Genomic DNA, 19,204 nt, shown 5'->3' on the forward strand with positions numbered 1-19,204 from the left:
GGCATCACATGGCAGTAAAACTTTTACTGAGAACTTGCATGTGTGCCTCTGCAGAATTGCTCAATCCACTCACTCCTGTCTGTACCCAGGGGTGAGCCAACCTCGATATTTACCCTATCCAGCCTCGCCTCTGATCCTCCCCACACAACTCCCCCCCCCCCAAATATAGTCAAGACTTTGAAGTCTACTTTGTTGCTGTAAGTGAAAGGAAAACCACAGCGTAATGTGGTGCTTCTCAGGGGCAAAAGCTTTCCTTTTCCACCCTGGCACTGAGGTTTTGAGGTGCTGGCTGGCATCAGGGTTTTCTAGACATAAAGGTGCCCTGCACACCGTAATGGTGAAGAGACCAGTGTGGAAAACACTGGTCTGTATTGCCTAACTTTTACATAACTCACCTTCACCTCAAAAAATGCCTTTTGTTATTTAACAAGGCTGGAGGTTGCATCAGTGCCTACAGCACTTCTGCTTAGTAATGCTAGATGTGTGAAATACAGACACCTAACACCATCTACTTTCTTCAGCCCCAATTTTCTCTCATTTGCTGTTGGATTTTGTCCTTTAATCCTCTCACAATGATTATCTTTTCTGCATTAAGAGCAATCTGAGCAGTAATCTTTAAAAGGTGGACACGGAAACAAGACAAATTTAGCAGTTTGGTTATGAGGCTAGAGGAGGGACTGCACCTCATAACAGTTCTCATTTGCTACGGAGGAATTAGTTATTGAGGGGTTAGAAATGAAACCCAGGGTCCTGTCTGTCCCAGCCCACGTGAATATGGCCTTTCAACAGCTTTAAGTTTTTTATAACACTTTCCCAAATAAGCTAAATTAGCCTGAAAAAGAAGATATTATCCTGAATACAGAGGTCTATGGAGAGATCATACTGAAACTCCTGGCTGTAAGGACAAACATGCTGGCATCATTGCCCTGAATCCTGAGGGCTTAGAAGAAGTCAGGTTGAATATTATGGAAAGTACTCAAACCCCGTGGTGAATGCAATGGAAATGAATGAAATGCAATGGAAGTGCATTTTAGATTTCTCTATTTCCAAGTCATTAAAAACTTGTATCTCCAGAACCGAGGGCCACGCACTCAGCACAGGCAGCACACCACCTCTAGAAAAGCTCTACAAACAAACCACAAGATTTTCTCTTTGTTCCTCTACACAGTTTATAAACAAGTCCATTTATTATTATTATTATTATTATTATTATTATTATTATTATTACTATTATTTTGCCAGCTGGGACCCTAAAGGGAGAGGAAAGTCTTTTCAGCAGTCATATTTCTGAGCTACAGGATGCAAAGTCCTGAGGATATGGCTCTGCCATAGCGTAATAATACATATAGCATATAATATAGCATAATACAATACAGCCCAGCATGAGGAAAACCATCTCGACTGTTAAATTACTGGAGCATAGCAAAGCAATAAATAATGCCAGAATACATGCCTTGTTGTGATCACCCCATATTGTATTACTTCCTCCTTTTTGAAAAGAGGGTAACTTATTTAAGCTCCTTCTGCCTCATACCCAACCTTGCCAGAGCAGCCCAGACACAGAGCGGGCGAGCAGCAAGACACAGACACAAACTGGTGTAAGCAAACTGCACCTTTGCAAATCAGAGCTTACGTACCTGGGAAGACTCCACTAGGTAAGACCTTTTGCTGCATGGCATTCATCCCCCAAATTATGTTGGATCGAGTGCATCATTCTATGCATGGGTTTTAATTGTCATTTTGCCTCCTGGTGGTTCAGAGCTCCTCCCAGGACATAGTGCCTTACATTCAAGCACTGACTTTCCAAGTGAGAGACACCCCAAAAGATGTGGATTTTGCTCTGAGAAGCACCTTTAGGGGCTAGGAGGGCCTCAGACCCATGTTTAGACACCTGAACGGAGCCTACACTGTGACCAGATTGGTGGTGATATGCCCCAAACAGTAGCAATGAGCTCCTTGTGTTGAGTTCTCTGAGAGTGGTTGGAAACCATCTGCCACATATCAGAACAAACCACATGTTACTATTGGCATTATCATCACCCGAATGAAGGATTTGCTGCCTTCTATCAGCATGGGAAACATCAGCACTTCTAACATCTCACCCTAAACAAGGATGCCACTTCCAAGTCAGCCCTTTACATATACCCTGTGGCCCCTCCTGCCTTGGCCTGCGTCTGGCATCGCTGGTCCATGGATGTGTAATGCAAGTGATTTGTTTGAGGGCTGGCACCCAGAGGTCTGGCTCATCTTGCCCTGTAAAGATGCTCCAGCTTGAATTAATGGTGAAGCCCAGAGATGCAGCAGCTTTCCGTAGGGGCTGGGCATGACTGCCAGGAAATCTCATTATTTACCAGCAGAGACATGGCTGTAGAAGGGTTGAGGAGATTTAAGGATGCCTATGATATAATTAGCCATCACAGGTGTCCCTCCACCTTGTGCTGGCCAGGGCTCTTGTCCCAGGTCTAGCAGTATCTTCAAGCAAGCAGTCCCTGTAGCACTGCTGCCTGTCAGCTAAGTAAGCCCCTGTGCTGCTTCTGGAAAGAAAGGTGGAGAAAGACTGGAAACTCAGAATGAGAAAAAGGTATCTTTAAGTACAGGCAGGCTTAAGTGATAGAAACATCATAGGATACAGATACCAGGGCTGTTGCAATTGAAAACAGGCATTTACAAATCAAACGTGATGTCCTGGGTTCAGCAGTAGCAGTCATTCTGAGTAGCTGGTGCAGTGCTATGGGTTGGACTTTTGGCCTGGGAACAGCACTGATAACACTGATGATTTTAGTTGTTGCTCAGTAATGTTTAGTCTGACCAAGGACTTTGTGAGTCTCATGCTCTGCCAGGGAGGAGGGGAAGCCGGGAGGAGGCAGAGACAGGACACCTGACCCAAACTGACCAAAGAGGTATTCCAGACCACAGCACGTCATGCCCAGTATATAAACTGGGGGCAGTTACCCAGAAGGGCTAGATTGCTGCTCGAATCAGGCTGGGTATCAGTCGGCAAGTGGTGAGCGGTTGTATTCTCTTCCCTTGTTATTTCCTTTATCATTATTATTGTTGGTGGTAGCAGTAGTGATTTGTTACACCTTAGTTACTGGGCTGCTCTTATCTCAACCCCTGGGAGTTACGTTCCATTGATTCTCCTCCCCATCCCTCTGGGAGTGGGGGCGGGGAAGAAAAGGGGGGAGTGAGAGAGAGGCTGCGTGGTTGAGTTTAAACCACAACACATGATCACACATTCTCCTGCAAATCTCAGTATTTCTCCAGCGTTGTCAGTAGTGCCACTTACTCACTAATACTTACAGTAAATCTGCCAGCATTTAATGATACAGTAATTACAAAGAAGAGATCCTCTGTTGTTTGCTTTCATGACAAGTATTCCTCAGAGAAACTACAAAAGGTAGAATAAAAAAGAGGATTAAATTCATCATGTGCAGAGGGAGTAGCTTGAGGGCAGACCTTTGACAGCAGTGAGGATTGCTGTCACCCTGCTAACCAGAGAAACTGGCAGGTTTCTATCCTTTCTCCCAGGATAGAAGGCAGAAAGGGAGAAGTGAATCACCAAACATCCTCTTCTGTGTTTTCAGACCTGAGACCAAACGTGGGTTTTAAAGGCTTCACCTGTGAAACAGCAAACTCCTGCTTTTGCTAGTGAAGAGCCACCAAACACAGCACAGAGGTGCAGCACTCCCAACTGGAAGGGAAACATTCCCAGGATACCTGGCCTTTTTGCCTTGCCATGGCCACAAAAGCCGTCGGCTCTAAGAAACCCCTCCAGCTGCTCCTTTTCCAGGTTGCTCTTCTAGGGCCTGTCTTCTGTGGGAATGTGCTGGTCTGGCCAACAGAAGGCAGCCACTGGCTGAATATGAAGACAGTTACAGAGGAGCTCATCCGCCGTGGGCACAGCGTCACTGTCCTGGTGTCCAATGCTTCCCTCTTCATTAAATCCAGGGATGACACCATGGAGAAGTTTGAGGTCTATAACGTGCCCTTCAAGACGGACATCATCGAGACCATGATCGAGGAGCTAGTGGCACTGTGGCTGAACAACAGGCCAACCACCCTGACCTTCTGGCAGTTTTACAGGGAGATGGGGAAGCAGGTGAAGAACTGGCATGACATGAACAGGCTGATGTGTGATGCAGTGCTAACCAACCACGAGTTGATGGCCCGCCTGCAGGCATCCAGCTATGACCTGCTGCTGTCAGACCCGGTCACCCTCTGCGGGGACCTCCTGGCTCTCAAGCTGTCCATCCCCTTTGTGTACTCGCTGCGTTTCTCCCCAGCCTTCACCGTGGAGAGGCACTGTGGCAAGATGCCAGCACCACTGTCCTATGCACCCGCAGCCCTGTCCGAGCTCACCGACTCCATGTCCTTTGGTGAGAGGATAAAAAACGTCTTGTCTTACCAATGGCAAGACTTCGTTTTTCAGAGCTACTGGGGACACTGGGACAGCTACTATAGCAAGATCTTAGGTAAGTCTCCTGTTACTTACTGCTCATTACATCACAGCCTGCTCCTTAAGAGCTGCAGAGCTACAAACCTGGCAGGGCTGTGAAGTCTGGGAGAGGTCAGCAAGTTGTTTGTCTTTATGTGCCTATGTGGAAAAGAGAAGGAGCCTCCATCAGTTTCACACGCTCCCCTGTCAGGGTGCTGTTCTATGCTATGCCATGCATTGAGATAGCAATCGGTGGTAATACCCGTTGATGGATTTTACTTTTGCCATAAAGATTTTAATGTGGAGATTGAAGCATCTTCCGCAGCATTTAGGGCCCTCAGCAAGGTTGCGCAGCTTACACATTCCCCCCCTCCAACAGCTGCCTACACATGCACGTACAGAGCTGTTTTCCTAATCCAGAATATCATAACAAGGAGAGGGGAGCTGGTAAACTACAAGACAACCCCATCACCACCAGTAACAATGCTGAAACCTATTGTGGCTTTTGAATAGAGACTTCACTTACATCACTGGTCACATAAAACCAATCCTCTTTGCACAAAACAAGTTTTGTTAAAACATAGCCTCTACCCACAAGCAAACAGTGAAAGCAGCAAGTCTTTCTCTGCAGGCTTTTCTTCTGGGCTGTTTCAAGTGAATATGTAGAAAAAGATGTTTACTTAGGTATTAATCACATGTGATCAACATGCCATTTTTAGTGACCTCTCATTAAGGTCCTGACTGTAAACCTCTCAGGGTTCAATTGTCTGCAAATACCTGTATACTTCAGGACTGTACACCTCAATTACACAAAACTGTTGTTATATGCACAACAGACACGGTGTCTCAGCTTGGCTGCTCACAGCTCAGCTGCTTCCACCACCCTCATTTTCATCCAGGAAAAGATGCTTTAGGCTGCTTTATGGAAGCTGCAGCAGAAGCCTTGCACAACAACTACAGGAAACCATTGTGTAACAGAGCTGCAGAGAAGCCCAGTGGTGATAATTTTTAGCACAGTGAAGAGGACTTACAGGATTTCTTAATTGCACATCAGAAGGGTGATCACAAATAAAACTGTTTAACAGATTTTCTGATTCAACTCACAGTGTATAGCTGGCACTAAGTGGCAGGGGGACAGCCCACCAGCTTTTTCTCCTTGTGATGCATGCGTTGGAAGAGACAAGTTCACATGAGGACAGTCTTACTCTGGTATTGGAGTCACTTGCTGTGTAGTTTTATCCACTTCAAGATGCAAGTTTTTAGCTGCAGCCCTGCATTGCTACCTTGAGGGCACTATGAATGGATGCTCATTGGCTTTATAAAGCAGCAGGGTGCCCACACAGTGGGTGAACGTCTTTGGTGCATCCCAGCTGTGCTTCAAAGAGCCAGAAGAATGAAAAAGTCACCTCTTCTACCAAGCAAATAACATAGAGCCTGTCGTTAGACAGGCAGGAGGGCTAGAACAGTCCACACTGGAGTTTGCTCCTCAGGGCTGACAGGTCTGCCTTTCGCTCCAGCGGAAGCTCGTACGGCTCCAGAGAAGCCATTTACCATCAGATGGCGCCAGCTGGCCCCTGTCACAGTTTAACCCAGGAAACCACGCCATCATCCACGCAGGACTTCACACCGGCGACCTTGGCTGCCTGCCCTCCGGAGCACGCCCAGCCCAGCGTGGGAGCACTGCTGCTCCCTGTGGGGCACTGCCGGGCAGGGCAGGCTATGGCTGGGAAGGAGGTGGCCGTGCTGTGGCTGCTGGCTGTGTTGGGCTATGTGTCTGGAGGGAAGGTGTTGGTCTGGCCGGCTGACAACAGCCACTGGCTGAACATGGAGTACATACTCGATGAGCTTGTGGTCCGAGGCCACGAGGTGACTGTGCTGCTGCCTTCATGCTTCCTCATCCTCAACGCCACACAGGCCTCGCCCTTCCAGTTTGAGGTGATTGAGGCACCAATCACCAAAAAGGAGATGGCTGCCATGCTGGAAGAAGGTTTCTATTTTTGGTTTTATGAGGAGAGACAGCTACCCGTCTGGGAAAGTGTTTACAAGATGGCTCAAATACTGTACAAGATGGAGAACTTAACCAAAACCATTTGTGACAGAGTCCTGAAGAATAAGGCACTGATGCAGAGACTGAGGGCATCCAACTTTGATGTCCTCTTGGCAGACCCACTGCTACCCAGCGGGGAGCTGATTGCTGAGAAGCTGGGTATCCCCTTCATGTATACCATCCGTTTCTCCATGGGCAACACAGTGGAGCGGCTTTGTGGGACGCTCCCAGCACCTCCTTCCTACGTACCAGCCACCCTAAGCGGCCTAGCAGATAGGATGTCCTTCCTGGAAAGGCTAAAGAACATCTTCTCCTACACTGCTCAGGATTTTGTGTATCATTTCCTTCTCTGGGGAAGCTGGGATCAATACTACACTGATGTATTAGGTAAGGCTGCTTTTACTTCCAAAAATTACATCTGCTGTATGTACAAGAGTGAATACCCACTGCTGAGAGGTTAAGGCACAAATTAGAAGCAAAACAGCCCTGGATGCACTCTCTGTCCTCCAAAATTCCCATGTCAAGTCAAACATTCCAGGCAAGTGCAAACGTTACCTGTTAATCCTGACCTGCTGACACTAGTACAGGTTTATACAGGTATGGTACTAAAGCCACTTGAAACACAGCTCATCAGTTGTACTCATAGATGAATCATGACAAACACGTAAGAACAGTGAAGTACCACTATATACCCACCAAACACTAGTAGGGAATTAAACCTTTGGAAGTAGAAATAAAAAATGGGTTTGGAAAGCTATACAACACTTCCTTTTTTCCCCTAGCACCCTTCTTGTTTGCTAGCTTATCTCAAAATGAGAGATAATGGCCTCCTCCAGTCTTTTAAAGGACTGGGAGAGCAAATGAGCCCCAGTTTGCAGTGATAGAAGGCCCTCAGCAGAGAGTTCTTTGCTTTTTTGAAAGTGTCTAAAGGAACTATTAAAATACAGTTTTATTTCTTTATAGATTTTTTTTTTATATAATGGTTGCATAATTATTGTCACATTTCTGCTCTGGTTATTGTAATGCTTAAAAAGAAATAGGGCAAGTATACATGCATTGCAGGTGGGCAGTTGATTTGTTAAGACATCCTACTATTAGAGTAGCTAGCTGTGTGTTTATGTGTTGCTTTTCATGTTTGACAGAGTAGGAAACCTTGTGCTGGCAGAAGCACGGCTTGCCAATCCCCTGTTGTGTAAGCCTCAGGGCTGCTTGGATTTCAGGTTGTCTTTTTTATTGCTAAACATGGGGGTTAGCATTTAACACTTATCTGTAATTCCTGTTTTGTTAGCTGTGTTAGCCTAGCTGTTCTCTACCGGGATATGCTTTGATCTGGAGTGCATCTAGTCCTGCAGGAGGTGTAAAAGGAAGAGGCAAGCATCCTGCAGAAATGGGGCAATGTCTCAGCTCCTGCAGTGCATGCAAGCACCTTCTCTTTTGCTTTGGAAAATCTTCTTCAGGGTTCTTATTATTCTAGCTGCTTTCCTAGAGCTACCTAAGGCTTTTTCAAGAGATGAGGTTGAAGCATGATGAAAGACTTTTTGCACCACTGTCAGTCTCGTCAGGGAAGGTCACATCATTGTGCTGAGCTCCTGGAGGAGTGCTCTGCCCCTGTTTAGACTCAGCCTGACCCTCATTCACCATCTGCTCAGGAGAGGCTGCCTGTTCTTTTCCTTGAACACACTAATAGCACCAAGCATCTCCACTACCTCCACAGGATACAGTCAAAAGGAGAACTCAGGTCTCTTGTCTTGGCACTCTGTCCTGGGCTACATGACATAGATACACTGATGCCAGTTTGCAGCATCCTCCCATGAGAGGATACATAAGCAGGAAGGTGAGCAAAACCTGTGCTCCTTACCTACTTCTGTTTGTCTCCTGGAGTGGCCTGACACTGAAGTCATCTCTACTAGGACTGTGCCCTTCCACTGTCAGTGTCGTGAATCCACAACATCTGAGACAGAACTAGAGAACCCTGTGGGCCTGATGTGAATCACTGCAGGGCATTTTGTGCCTAATAAATGATAAGATAAAAACTGTAACCAGCTTTACAGGTAGCTTGGTTCTTACAGGGCAAAGAAGCAAATCTAGGCTGACAGTTGACCAAAGAGATATCCCATAGCACATGATGTTGTGCTCAGCAAAGAAAGCTTGGGGGTGGAAGGGGGAGTTTGCCAGGGCTGTTCAGCAACACGCTGGGTTGTGAGCTGGTGTGAGCTCTTTCTGAATTGCCAGTTTTTTATTGTTTTGGGTTTTTTTTGTTTGTTTATTAAGCAGTCTCTATCTCAAACCACAAGTTTTGCAACTTTTGCCCTTCCTTTTCCCCTCCTACTGTGGGGGAGTGAGAGGCAACAAGTGAGTAAGCAGAAACAGGAGTTGCTCCAGAATGAGATTTGCTGCTTGCCCCATCCTCCCATGACTGGCATGCCCTCTGGCCAAGCTTGGCACCAAGTGGATGTCAGTTTTATTGGCTGGCTCTTAAGTGTTTGCACACTGTAGCAGTGAACTCTTTCCAGCTTAGTCAGACTGGAGTTGTACATGGATCACGGAGATGATGGAGCCAAGGTTCCCCTGGCTGCTCTGGGCCTATGCATGCTGCTGGAGCACTGGCTTTTGTGGGAAGGTGGTGGTCTGGCCCACTGATGCAAGTCACTGGATCAATATGAAAGTGCTGCTGGATAAGCTTGTTCTCCAGGGTCATGAAGTGACTGTGCTGGTGGCCTCAAGCAATCTGCTCATCAACTATCAAGACACCTCCTCCCCTTTCACCTTTGAGGTCCTGCAAGTCCCCTTTACCCAGAAGGACCTGGATGATGTCATGGATGACTTCCTCAATTTCTGGATGAATGAGGTCTCTAATCTCTCACCCTGGGAGTTCATGAGGAGGATGAAAAAAGACCAGGAGGTCTTTACCAATATGTCGAAGCAGACCTGTCATACCTTTGTGACGAACACTCAACTGATAGCAAAGCTGCAGCAGGCCAATTTTGATGTTCTGATTGCTGACCCACTGTCTTTATGTGGGGAGCTCGTAGCAGAAATCCTAGCAATCCCTTTTGTCTACAGCTTCCGCTTCTCTGATGGGAATGTGGTAGAGCGGCTGTGCGGTGGGCTCCCATCCCCACCTTCTTATGTGCCCGCTAGCACAAGTGGGCTGACAGATCATATGTCCTTCACGGAAAGACTAAAGAACTTCCTCTTTTACTTTTACGTGGATTTATTTTTCTTGAAGTTCTGGCGAGATGAATGGGATGGGTACTACAGTAACGTCTTAGGTAAGGCAGTTGTTGAGTGGTTTCTCCTCTTGCATAGGCTGTGCCTTTTGAACGTCTGGTGCCTCGATGCTGTTGTCTCAAAATATTCTCAGTGGCCAGCAGAGATGGTAATCCTGTTTCAGTCACATGGAGGCTCTGCTTTCCCTTTTAGGTCTTGTCTAGTCTAACAGACACTACTAGAGTTTTGCTCTAGTTCCTCTTGAGCGTCTTTAGACCATGTTAGTACTGATCTTTGTCAATTATGATACTGCTGGTGAGCTCTTGCAGTGAGATGTATTCCCATTTTAGTGCTTTCAGAGGACTCTTGTTGCCTTTTCATCTTGACTAGCACTTTCACAATTAAGGTGGTAGTAGGTAAAGGCTGGAGGACAAAATTGTTACCGTGAGGCACTGGAGGCAGCTCCATTGACAATACAGGGACAGAGTTAACCCTGTTGTAACTAGGAACACTGTCTGTCTCTGAACAACCACAGAGCTAACAAAGTACCCTTGTTCTACCGCATATGTCTGCAGGTATCATTTTGAATTCTCTGTAATACAGGACACTAAGCATGAGTTCATTTTCTCCAATACTAAATGCTAAGAACTGTCACCTTTCCCTTTCATTCACCATTCAGATTGTGAAATAGTCTCCTGCAACTAGACAAATCAATGAAAATTTTTTTCCAACCTAGTACAACTCAGTACAACTTGATTCAAAGTCTACTAAGGAGACCTTTTGTTCAATGGACTTCGAATCTTGCATAGAATATCTGTGTTTAGGCAGATAAGGAGTGAACAGCAGGCACAAGGCCATCTATTCTGCTGCCCTTTAACCTCTTCATGTGTTTCCCAAGAAAACCTCTGTGCTCTGCGAACTAGTCCCTTTTCCCCCTGATTGTTATTTTTCTAACACCACATAAGATGCAATTACAAGTTTATATCATTGTACTTGTAAATGCAGGCTTCATTTTCACCCCAGTAACTTTCGTAACTGACTCACTGTTCTTCACCTAAAAAAAATTTTGAAATTACTGGTGTAAATTATAATGCTGATCAAGTAGCATAAGAAGACACTCTACAGATAGATAGTTTTTTTCTTGCTGCTTAGTTTGCTTGGTTCCTGCTTGCATTAGGCTTTAGACAATCATTTACTAACACTTCTAACCCTTTTACTCTCCAGTTCCCCTCTGTGGGGAAAATACTGCAAACACGACTTGCAACATGTACCTGAGAATATAGATGTTTCCAAATGGGAAGTTATAAAATTATTTTAGCCATTGTTTTGGGGTTTTTTTTCTGTAGATCAGTTTCTGAAGACATTGGATTTTGCATAAAAAGACATTCAAAAAACATCTATGGATTTGGCTAAATTTTCCCAGTATGTGTCAGAAGGAGCTGACCCAGCCCTTACAAGAACTAGGGATAGATGCACCTGTAGTAGTAGTATTATTGTAGTAATAGCAGTATTACTAGTAGTATTACTGTAGCCTGAGCAGCCACTGACTGAGTCAGCATTTGAAAAATGCGACAGACCTTTAAGAACTTTCTTCCTCCCTGGCTGGTGATCATCCCTTTGAAATTCATCTATTTTTCATTCAGAACTAAATTTTCTGTGAATTTTCTATTCCCCAAAATGTGCTTTTATTCCAAGCACAGATAACAAAATCTTTCAGCGGTACAAGAATTGCACTGTCACAGGAACTAAATGCTTCCTACTTGCTCATGTACTGCTCTACATTCATACTGAAGGTTCAAGATACTTCTAACGATTGTACTGCCTTGCTCATGGAAACCTGCCAAGGCTGAGCACAGGACAGGACAGGACAAGGGATAGGTCTAGATTTGTCTATTCATTTAATGCGTGACTTGGTAGACTACACTGACTGGGAGTGCCAGAAGAAAAGGTAAGGCTCCTTTTTGCAATCTACAGCAAACAAGACCGCTCCCGTGCATGTTGCAAACTCTTTGTACCTTCTTTATAGGAAAGCCCACAACGCTGTGTGAGACAATGGGGAAAGCGGAGATATGGTTAATCAGGACTTACTGGGATTTTGAATTTCCACGCCCTTTCCTGCCCAACTTTGAATTCGTTGGAGGACTTCACTGCCAGCCCGCAAAGCCCTTACCAAAGGTACCCAACTTTGTTCTGCCACTGGCTGGCTGTTTCTCTCCCTCATCAACTGTGCAAGCCATATTCTGGGGAAGCTCCTTCCTAAAGAAGGCACTCTGCTGCCAATGGCAAGCATGCAGCTATTTAGTAATCTGTTCGTACTTGTGCAAACTGAGGGCTGGGATGACAGCCTGCTGTCTTCAAAGAAGATAGCTGAGATCAGCAGGAGGGAATACAGTGTTTGCTTTAGGAAAAATAGGTGCTACCTCACAGTAAAGATTTAATTCTAAGACACAGCCTTGCAGCCTACAGTAACACTAACACACCTGACGCAAAAAGGCACTGTGACAGGACAAATTATTTAGATAAAACAGAGTTCAGACTTGCAGAGTGATAAACACTGTTGCTTAGTTTAAGCAACAGTTTAGTTAGTAGTTTAAAGTACTGTTGCTTAGTTTAAGACATCTTAAAGTAAGTAAAATACTCAGCCTCTTCAGCCTACACTCTTCTGTGAATGGCAATACTCTGGTGAAATCTGAAACTCTCAGATAGTAGTGACCACAACAAGCAGCTCTGGTCCAGATTATCATTCCTTTAGGAGCCTTAGAGGAGGTAGGATATTTTCAGGGCAAGTTGTCTGCCAAAAGAAACCTTCCTACTCCCCTGTAGCAGGGGTTCAATTGAGGAAAATTGATAACTATCCTCTTTTGGATGCTATTGCTCCATTTCACATGACACAAACTATAAAAAGGAACAGGAAAACCTACTGGTTTGATTTCTAGAAAATCCGTTTAGCAGCACGTGCTGTATTGCGAAAAACAGAGAACTGGCTGACTCACAATAACAGTGACTCAATGATTTCATCAGGATGCTGGAAAGGCCTGTCAGTTTTCAGCACTGTCCCTTCCTGCAGAGCCATGAAATGCAAAGTACTTGTTCCAGGAAAATCCAGAATCATGACTGACTATGCTAGGGAAGGTGTCATTGGTGGAGCCCCCTCACATCAGTGCCAGGATCCATTCCTACTGCATGTGTTCTGAAAGAAAAGTGTCCCGAAACTGCTTGACTCACTTTCAAGAAGACAAAAGCTTTGTCACATGTCTAAACTTGCCCTGCACCTTCCTGGGGAGAAACTGTTCTGCACAGGGCCAGATCTCTCTTTGCAATGGCCTTGTGTAGCCAGAGGTGCTGTGCTTATACACCACCATCATCTTGATAAGCTAAAAAGGTTATGCCCTCTGTTCACAGAAAACTGTAGTGCATAATTACTCTTAGTATGTGTTCTTCCTCTTCTAGGAAATGGAAGAATTTGTTCAGAGCTCAGGAAAACACGGCATTGTGGTATTCTCTCTTGGGTCAATGGTCTACAACCTAACTGCTGAAAAAAGCAACATCATTGCCAGAGCCCTCAGTCAGATTCCACAAAAGGTGAATTTCCTTTCAAGTCTAAACCAACTCACCTTGCTTTTAGTCACTCCTGTTGCTTTCAGCAAGCCTTTTACGTTTGGACTGGTCTGTTTTTTATCTGCATCTCTGCTGCACGTGCCACACTTGGGAAGCTGGGCTCTGCAGAGGGGCAGACTGCTGAGTCAGCTCATGGGGAGTTCAGTTCTGGTGTTGCCCCTTCTTTGAACCAAATCACATGGAGGTATGTCCATAGGCCAAAATACCAAAATCTCTCTATGTGAGTTTTATAAGCACATAGTAACTAATCAAAGAGCTAAACTGGAGCCAAAGCTATTTGAATTACTGGGAAAAGGTACATGGGTTGGAGATAAAGCCCTACATTACGTGTAATAATACAGAAGGTCATGTCACATGCACAGCGTTTATCTTACTCGTTTTTGTTCAAGGTCCTCTGGCGGTACAAAGGAAAAAAACCAGAAACTCTCGGCTCCAACACCAGGATTTATGACTGGATACCCCAGAATGACTTGCTTGGTGAGACTAATTCTATCTGGGATGAAATAAGCCCTTGTAAAAACTGTTTCCTTGTATTTTCCACTAAAATGGCTTATTCAAGGCAAAACAATCACATTATACTTGTGGCCACAATTAGTTCTATAGCTTAAACAGCAGAGGGTTGCTCTTGAAGCTTTAACTTTGTAGCCTATTTTTGACTTAAGATGGGTTGCTGTATAAGAACCATGGAAGATGCAGCCAGGTTGTGAAGGAAGTTGAGCGGTAGCTGAAGAAGGCAGTAACTTGAGCTTAGCTATGGAGATACGTCTCTAAAGCAAAAGCCTTTCTTATGGAGCTCAGTGTCAATTGTCTGGAAGGACTAAAATACACCTGCAGTAGACAGGTACTCTGGAGGTCCATTTGGCCTCTGTAGCTAATCTCCAGGGCTCATTCTTCAAAATCCTTGACCTAAGCGAGGCTGCAGAAGGGGGCTGTTGTGAACCTGGCACCATGTAGCAGCTGTACCTGCACAACAGCCGACAGGCTGAAGTAACTCTGGGAGAGTCTGGAAAACATGCCGATTCACACACTGCATTAAAATAAACATGCATGTGTGAAAGCTGAGTGTGCAAGCTCTGATGCTGAGTCAGAGGTCACGGCTGTTCCCTTCTCTAGCAGTGCAGGTGCCTGGGTAGTTTGCAGTGCTCACAGCCTAGTGAATCTAGTCTGCCACAATTGCTGTTATACATGTCTCTCCTTCCAGGCCATCCCTTGACAAAGGCCTTTATTACTCATGGTGGGACCAATGGGATCTATGAAGCTATCTACCATGGGATCCCAATGGTTGGGATTCCCATGTTTGCCGACCAGCATGACAACATGGCTCACATGAGAGCAAAGGGAGCTGCAGTCGGGCTGGATTTCAGCACAATGACGACACAGGACTTAGTTGATGCACTGAATACAGTCATTAACAATTCCACGTGAGTTTTGTTCTTGCCTTACAGTGGGATGAGTTTATTAAAATCTTGGGCTGCTGATGTGAGAAGTTCTGGTGGCTCTTCTGGGAACCAAAAATACTGAGTAGCTGGAGTCTGGGTTTCAGATGAAAACTGTCTTTCATTTCTGAGCATCAGCATTTCTGAGAGATCAGAAATTTCATTTTCCTCATACTACATTTTATGATCCCTTTGAGAAGAAGTTCTTGGAAAACCCAGAGCAACATTTGAGACAGTTTTCTGCTCTCTCTCCCTTGACGATTACAGCTGTAGTATGTCTATGCTGTCTGTAGCCACAGTTCCTTCTTCTACACCCAAGCTACCCATATCCTTAGGTCACCATGCCTATCAGTCTGGAACTGGAGTGTAAGGAAGCCTGGCAGCTGGAGTCCCTTGCTAAGGATAAGACCACTGACAAAGGATTAGAAAAAAGCCAGGAGTCCTCAGTCTTCGGCTGTGACTTTTGTCAAGGGTGAAGGACAGGTATCCCTTCAAGGAAGAACCTGAAAATTTCCAAAGCAAATAGACAAACATTGATGAAGATATCCAGTATCTGAGGGAATTAACTATGGTGAAAGTGATCTATAATGACCTGGATGACAACCAGGCATCCAAAGACCTGGATGCAACCCAGTGCATGCAGCTCTGTCCTCCCCTGCCAACCTCTCCCTTAGTTTTAATGCTGGCCATAACATCATAAGATACGGAATATCCCTTTGGTCAGTGAGGGTCAGCTGTCCTGCCTGTGTCCCCTCCCAGGTCATTGTGCATCCCCAGCCTACTCACTGGCAGGGTGGTGTGAGAAGCAGGAAACGCCTTGACTCTCTGTAAGTACTGCTTATCAGTAACAAAAACATTCCTGTTGTTATCAGCAGTGTTTCCAGCAGAAACCTAAAACACAGAATCACAGAATGGTTTGGGTTGGAAGGGACCTAAAACCTTATCCAGTTCCAACCCCCTGCCATGGGCAGGGACACCTGCCACTAGATCAGGTTGCTCAAAGCCCCATCCAACCTGGCCTTGAACACCACCAGGGATGGGGCAGCCACAGATCCTCTGGGAAATTGTGCTAGTGCCTCACCACCCTCACAGTAAAATACTTCTTCTTAATATCTAAACTAAATCTACCCTCTTCCAGTTTAAAACAATTACCCCATGTCCTATCACTACACATAGCCCATAGCAGCTACTATGAAGAAAATTAACTCTATCCCAGCCAAACCCAGCACTCTGTATTGTATCAGAACAGAAAATGCTGCAAATGTTCCCATGCTGCTTTTTTAAAAAGGAGTATCTGGAATATTTTTAGTAACATTCCTTTATAAAAGACTGTCTTTCTCTGTTACTGTTCATAATCCAATTTTATGCAGATAAGAGTAAACTGCACCAATTTCAAACATATTTGAGTAACACTGATGAAAGTAAAAGCAGGGATGTCTACTTTCCTCAAAACTGGCAGGTGCTGAATGGGTTGTTTCAGGGATCAGTGAGAAATCTCACTGGTTTCTTCTTTTTTCCTCAGCTATAAGGAAAATGTTCTAAGGTTATCAAAGATACACCATGACCAGCCACTCAAGCCTCTGGACAGAGCTGTCTTCTGGGTTGAATTTGTCATGCGTCACAAAGGAGCAAAGCACTTGAGACCAGCTGCACACAATCTCACCTGGTACCAGTACCACTGCCTGGATGTTCTGGCATTCTTGTTCACCTGTACAGCCACTGCTGTCTTCATTCTTGTAAAGTGCTGCTTATTTTGCTGTAGGAGACGTGGCAAAGGGATTGCAAAGAGGAAGAAAGAATAATCATTTTGTTTCTGTCAGCACTTTTTTTTTCTCCTATGCCCATTCAGCAAGCATTTATGCACATACCTTCCCAAATAAAATGATTAGCATATGCTTTAAGCTGGGCATATCATGAAGCACCCCATTGAACTGGGTCATACTAAAAATCTGTTGTGAGGCAGGGCTACTTGCTTAACCAGCAAATTCCTTCTGGCCTAAATAAGATCAAATTATAGCTGCTTTATCCCTTGGGACCCCCTTACCTGATCACACATATGGTCTGCAGAATGATGATTGCTGGTCAAACTTTTCAAATTCATTTTGGTATTGCACGAATTCAGCCTTCCCATATGTGGTACTTAATCTGCATCTAGTCTCCTTACCTTAACTCTGTCGTCTCCTGTAATAACACCCAGGTTTGATGATTCACAACCAAAACACCTCTCCTGTCAGAATATCTCTCTCCAGATTGGACAGTCATGGGCTCCTAAAAAGCACCCATCTGAATGGCCAGGATCATGAAAACCTGGGAGCTGTAAGTGCCTGGTGAAGCCTGCATATCACATTTTTACAAATGCACTACTTGGCAGCTGAAGGGAGACCAAAGTCCCAAAACCACCAGAGAAATTACTTTGCTGAAAATAACTTATTTCCCATTCAGTCTGCAGTCCCCCTGCACAGGCTACTGTTCTAGCTGCAATAGTATGAAGGTGTGAAAACCACCTCTGTCAGAAACTTGCCCATCTTAGTCCCCCAAAGGCCCCTGAGCCATTTGAACTCATAAATACAGGAAAACCTCTAAACATGGAATTTACAAGGAAGTAACATTACATGTGGGAACAGTGCAACAGTCACTTGCCTTGCCTGAAAAGTTTTGGGGAAAATAATGTTGCTCTTGGATCAGGTAAGAGTGGTAGTAAATACAGCACTCCTTAAATTGTTCAAGGTGCACTTACTGACAAAAGTCCGCTAAAATTATGCTAGCTGAAGCCTCCTGTTCTAGGCAAGGTTATTCCACTGCTGTGCCAGCTTACTCAAGAAGGAACCAATCCCAATTTTAACTGGTAGTTGTGGTATTCTGGATGCTGCAGAATTGTTTTCAAATAGAACAGGCTGAGAAAACATGGCATATTTGTTTACATAATAAAATTCCTACACTGTTAACTTTATTAGCATCATCAGTAGCTTCAACGTCTGCTGAAATCTCTCTGAACTACATTTACAAAAGCTCAAGTGAATTCCTTCCATACTAAAGAAGGGTTAGAACAAGACTAGTGCTTCACACAGTAACTTCTGCTACACTGTTCCTATGGTCATGATGGGATCATAGGCAGGAATACACACTGAAATACACATAGTGAACAGAAAGTGGCCAGCCTGATATTCAGGCTGCAGATCTGAAAGGTTTTTCTGTAACTGTTCATAGACATGTCCCTAGGCACAGCTCCACCAATCTTGATCACTAACAGCCCCCATCATCCAGCTTCTGCCAGCCAAGATTTGCTGAGATGTTAGTTTGGTTGCCAGTAGGCCAGCAAACCTGTTAACACACTACTAGGGCACTGGTCAGACAGGGCTAACAAAGTACTCAGGAAACAGAATAGCTGGGAAGGGTTGGAAGAGAAAATACTATGCAGTCACTTTACAGAGGAGCTTCTCTTCTGTAACTCAGTCAGAAAAAATTGGCTTAACTAGTATTGTGTTTAAAAAATAAACGTAAAATGAACCAAAACCAATCCTCCCTCTTCTCTTGAGAGTCACAGAATTGTTTAGGTTATAGATAATGCTGGGAGGTCAAACTTCCTGCATAGCACACGTAGATGCGTATTATACCTGCACAGACTAAAATAAACAGAGCCCAAATTACCTAAAACACACATTTCCACAACTGCCACACCATGGCCAATCCTATATTACAGTTTGTAAAAACAGCTACAGCATTCAGCACTGTGGAGTTGGAGGTCTTCAAAGCAAATGCTACAATCTGGCTTTGTTATGTGAGAAGACACTGAAGAAAGGTTATGAAGTCCACTGAGGCAGTGCTACTCACACAAGTGTGGTGGGTTCAGCTGTAACAGTTATTTTTCCCCTTAGCAGCTGGTGCGGTGCAGTGCTGTGTTTCAGCTTCAGTCTGAGAACAATGCCAATAACACTGATGTTTTAGTTACTGCTAAGGAATGTTTACCCTATCAAGGACTTTTCAGTTTCTCATGCTCTGCTGGTCAGGAGTGGCAGAAGAAGCTGGGAGGTAGCAGAGAGTACACCTGACCCAAACTAGCCAAAGGGGTATTCCATACCACAGCATATCACGCCCAGTATATAAACTGGGGGGAGTTACCCAGAAGGTCCAGACTGCTCCTCAGGCCAGGCTGGGAATCAGTTGGTTGTATTATGCATCACTTGGGTTTATTGTTGTTTCCCCCTCCCCTTTTTAGTTTTATTTTCTCTCCCCTTGCTACTTCCCTTATAATTATCAGTGGCAGGAGCAGTAGTTTTGTATTAGTAGTTTAGTTACTGGACTGTTCTTATCTCAACCCATGGGGTTTACAGTCTTGTGATTCTCCTCCTCATCCCATCCAGAGGTGGGGAGGGGAAGGAGCAAGTGATCAGCTAAGTGGTTCCAAGTTACCAGCTGGGCTTAAACTATGCCAACAAGTTTTGAGAAGTACAGAATAGG

General features: G+C 44.8%; 1 protein-coding gene and 1 long non-coding RNA gene across 4 annotated transcripts; one reads left to right on the forward strand and one right to left on the reverse strand.

The window, feature by feature from the left end:
* Positions 1-2,582: 2,582 nt before the first annotated feature.
* Positions 2,583-3,443, reverse strand: LOC133213187 (uncharacterized). Its single transcript, XR_009725717.1, has 2 exons — positions 3,233-3,443; positions 2,583-2,685 (listed from the first exon to the last, which is right to left on the reverse strand). It is a non-coding gene; the product is annotated as an uncharacterized LOC133213187 (long non-coding RNA).
* A 156-nt stretch (positions 3,444-3,599) lies between these two features.
* On the forward strand, positions 3,600-18,263 carry LOC133213186 (UDP-glucuronosyltransferase 2A2-like). 3 transcript variants are annotated; one of them, XM_061355249.1, is made up of 7 exons: positions 3,600-4,476; positions 6,247-6,869; positions 11,719-11,867; positions 13,143-13,274; positions 13,700-13,787; positions 14,512-14,731; positions 16,269-18,263. In XM_061355249.1, the coding sequence occupies exons 1-7, from the start codon at positions 3,737-3,739 to the stop codon at positions 16,546-16,548; spliced, it is 2,232 nt and encodes a 743-aa protein (XP_061211233.1). In that variant the 5' UTR covers positions 3,600-3,736; the 3' UTR covers positions 16,549-18,263. The 3 variants fall into 3 exon arrangements, with proteins under 3 accessions (XP_061211233.1, XP_061211231.1, XP_061211232.1); XM_061355247.1 differs by lacking the exon at positions 6,247-6,869 and having other exon boundaries at positions 3,600-4,472; XM_061355248.1 differs by lacking the exons at positions 3,600-4,476; positions 6,247-6,869 and adding an exon at positions 8,864-9,754.
* Positions 18,264-19,204: the final 941 nt, after the last annotated feature.

The sequence above is a fragment of the Neopsephotus bourkii genome, unplaced genomic scaffold (assembly GCF_033783945.1).
Source record: "Neopsephotus bourkii isolate Nb327-2 ecotype Australia unplaced genomic scaffold, CSIRO-AGI_Nbou_v1 NB_787, whole genome shotgun sequence".
In the NCBI taxonomy this organism is placed as follows: Eukaryota; Metazoa; Chordata; class Aves; order Psittaciformes; family Psittacidae; genus Neopsephotus; species Neopsephotus bourkii.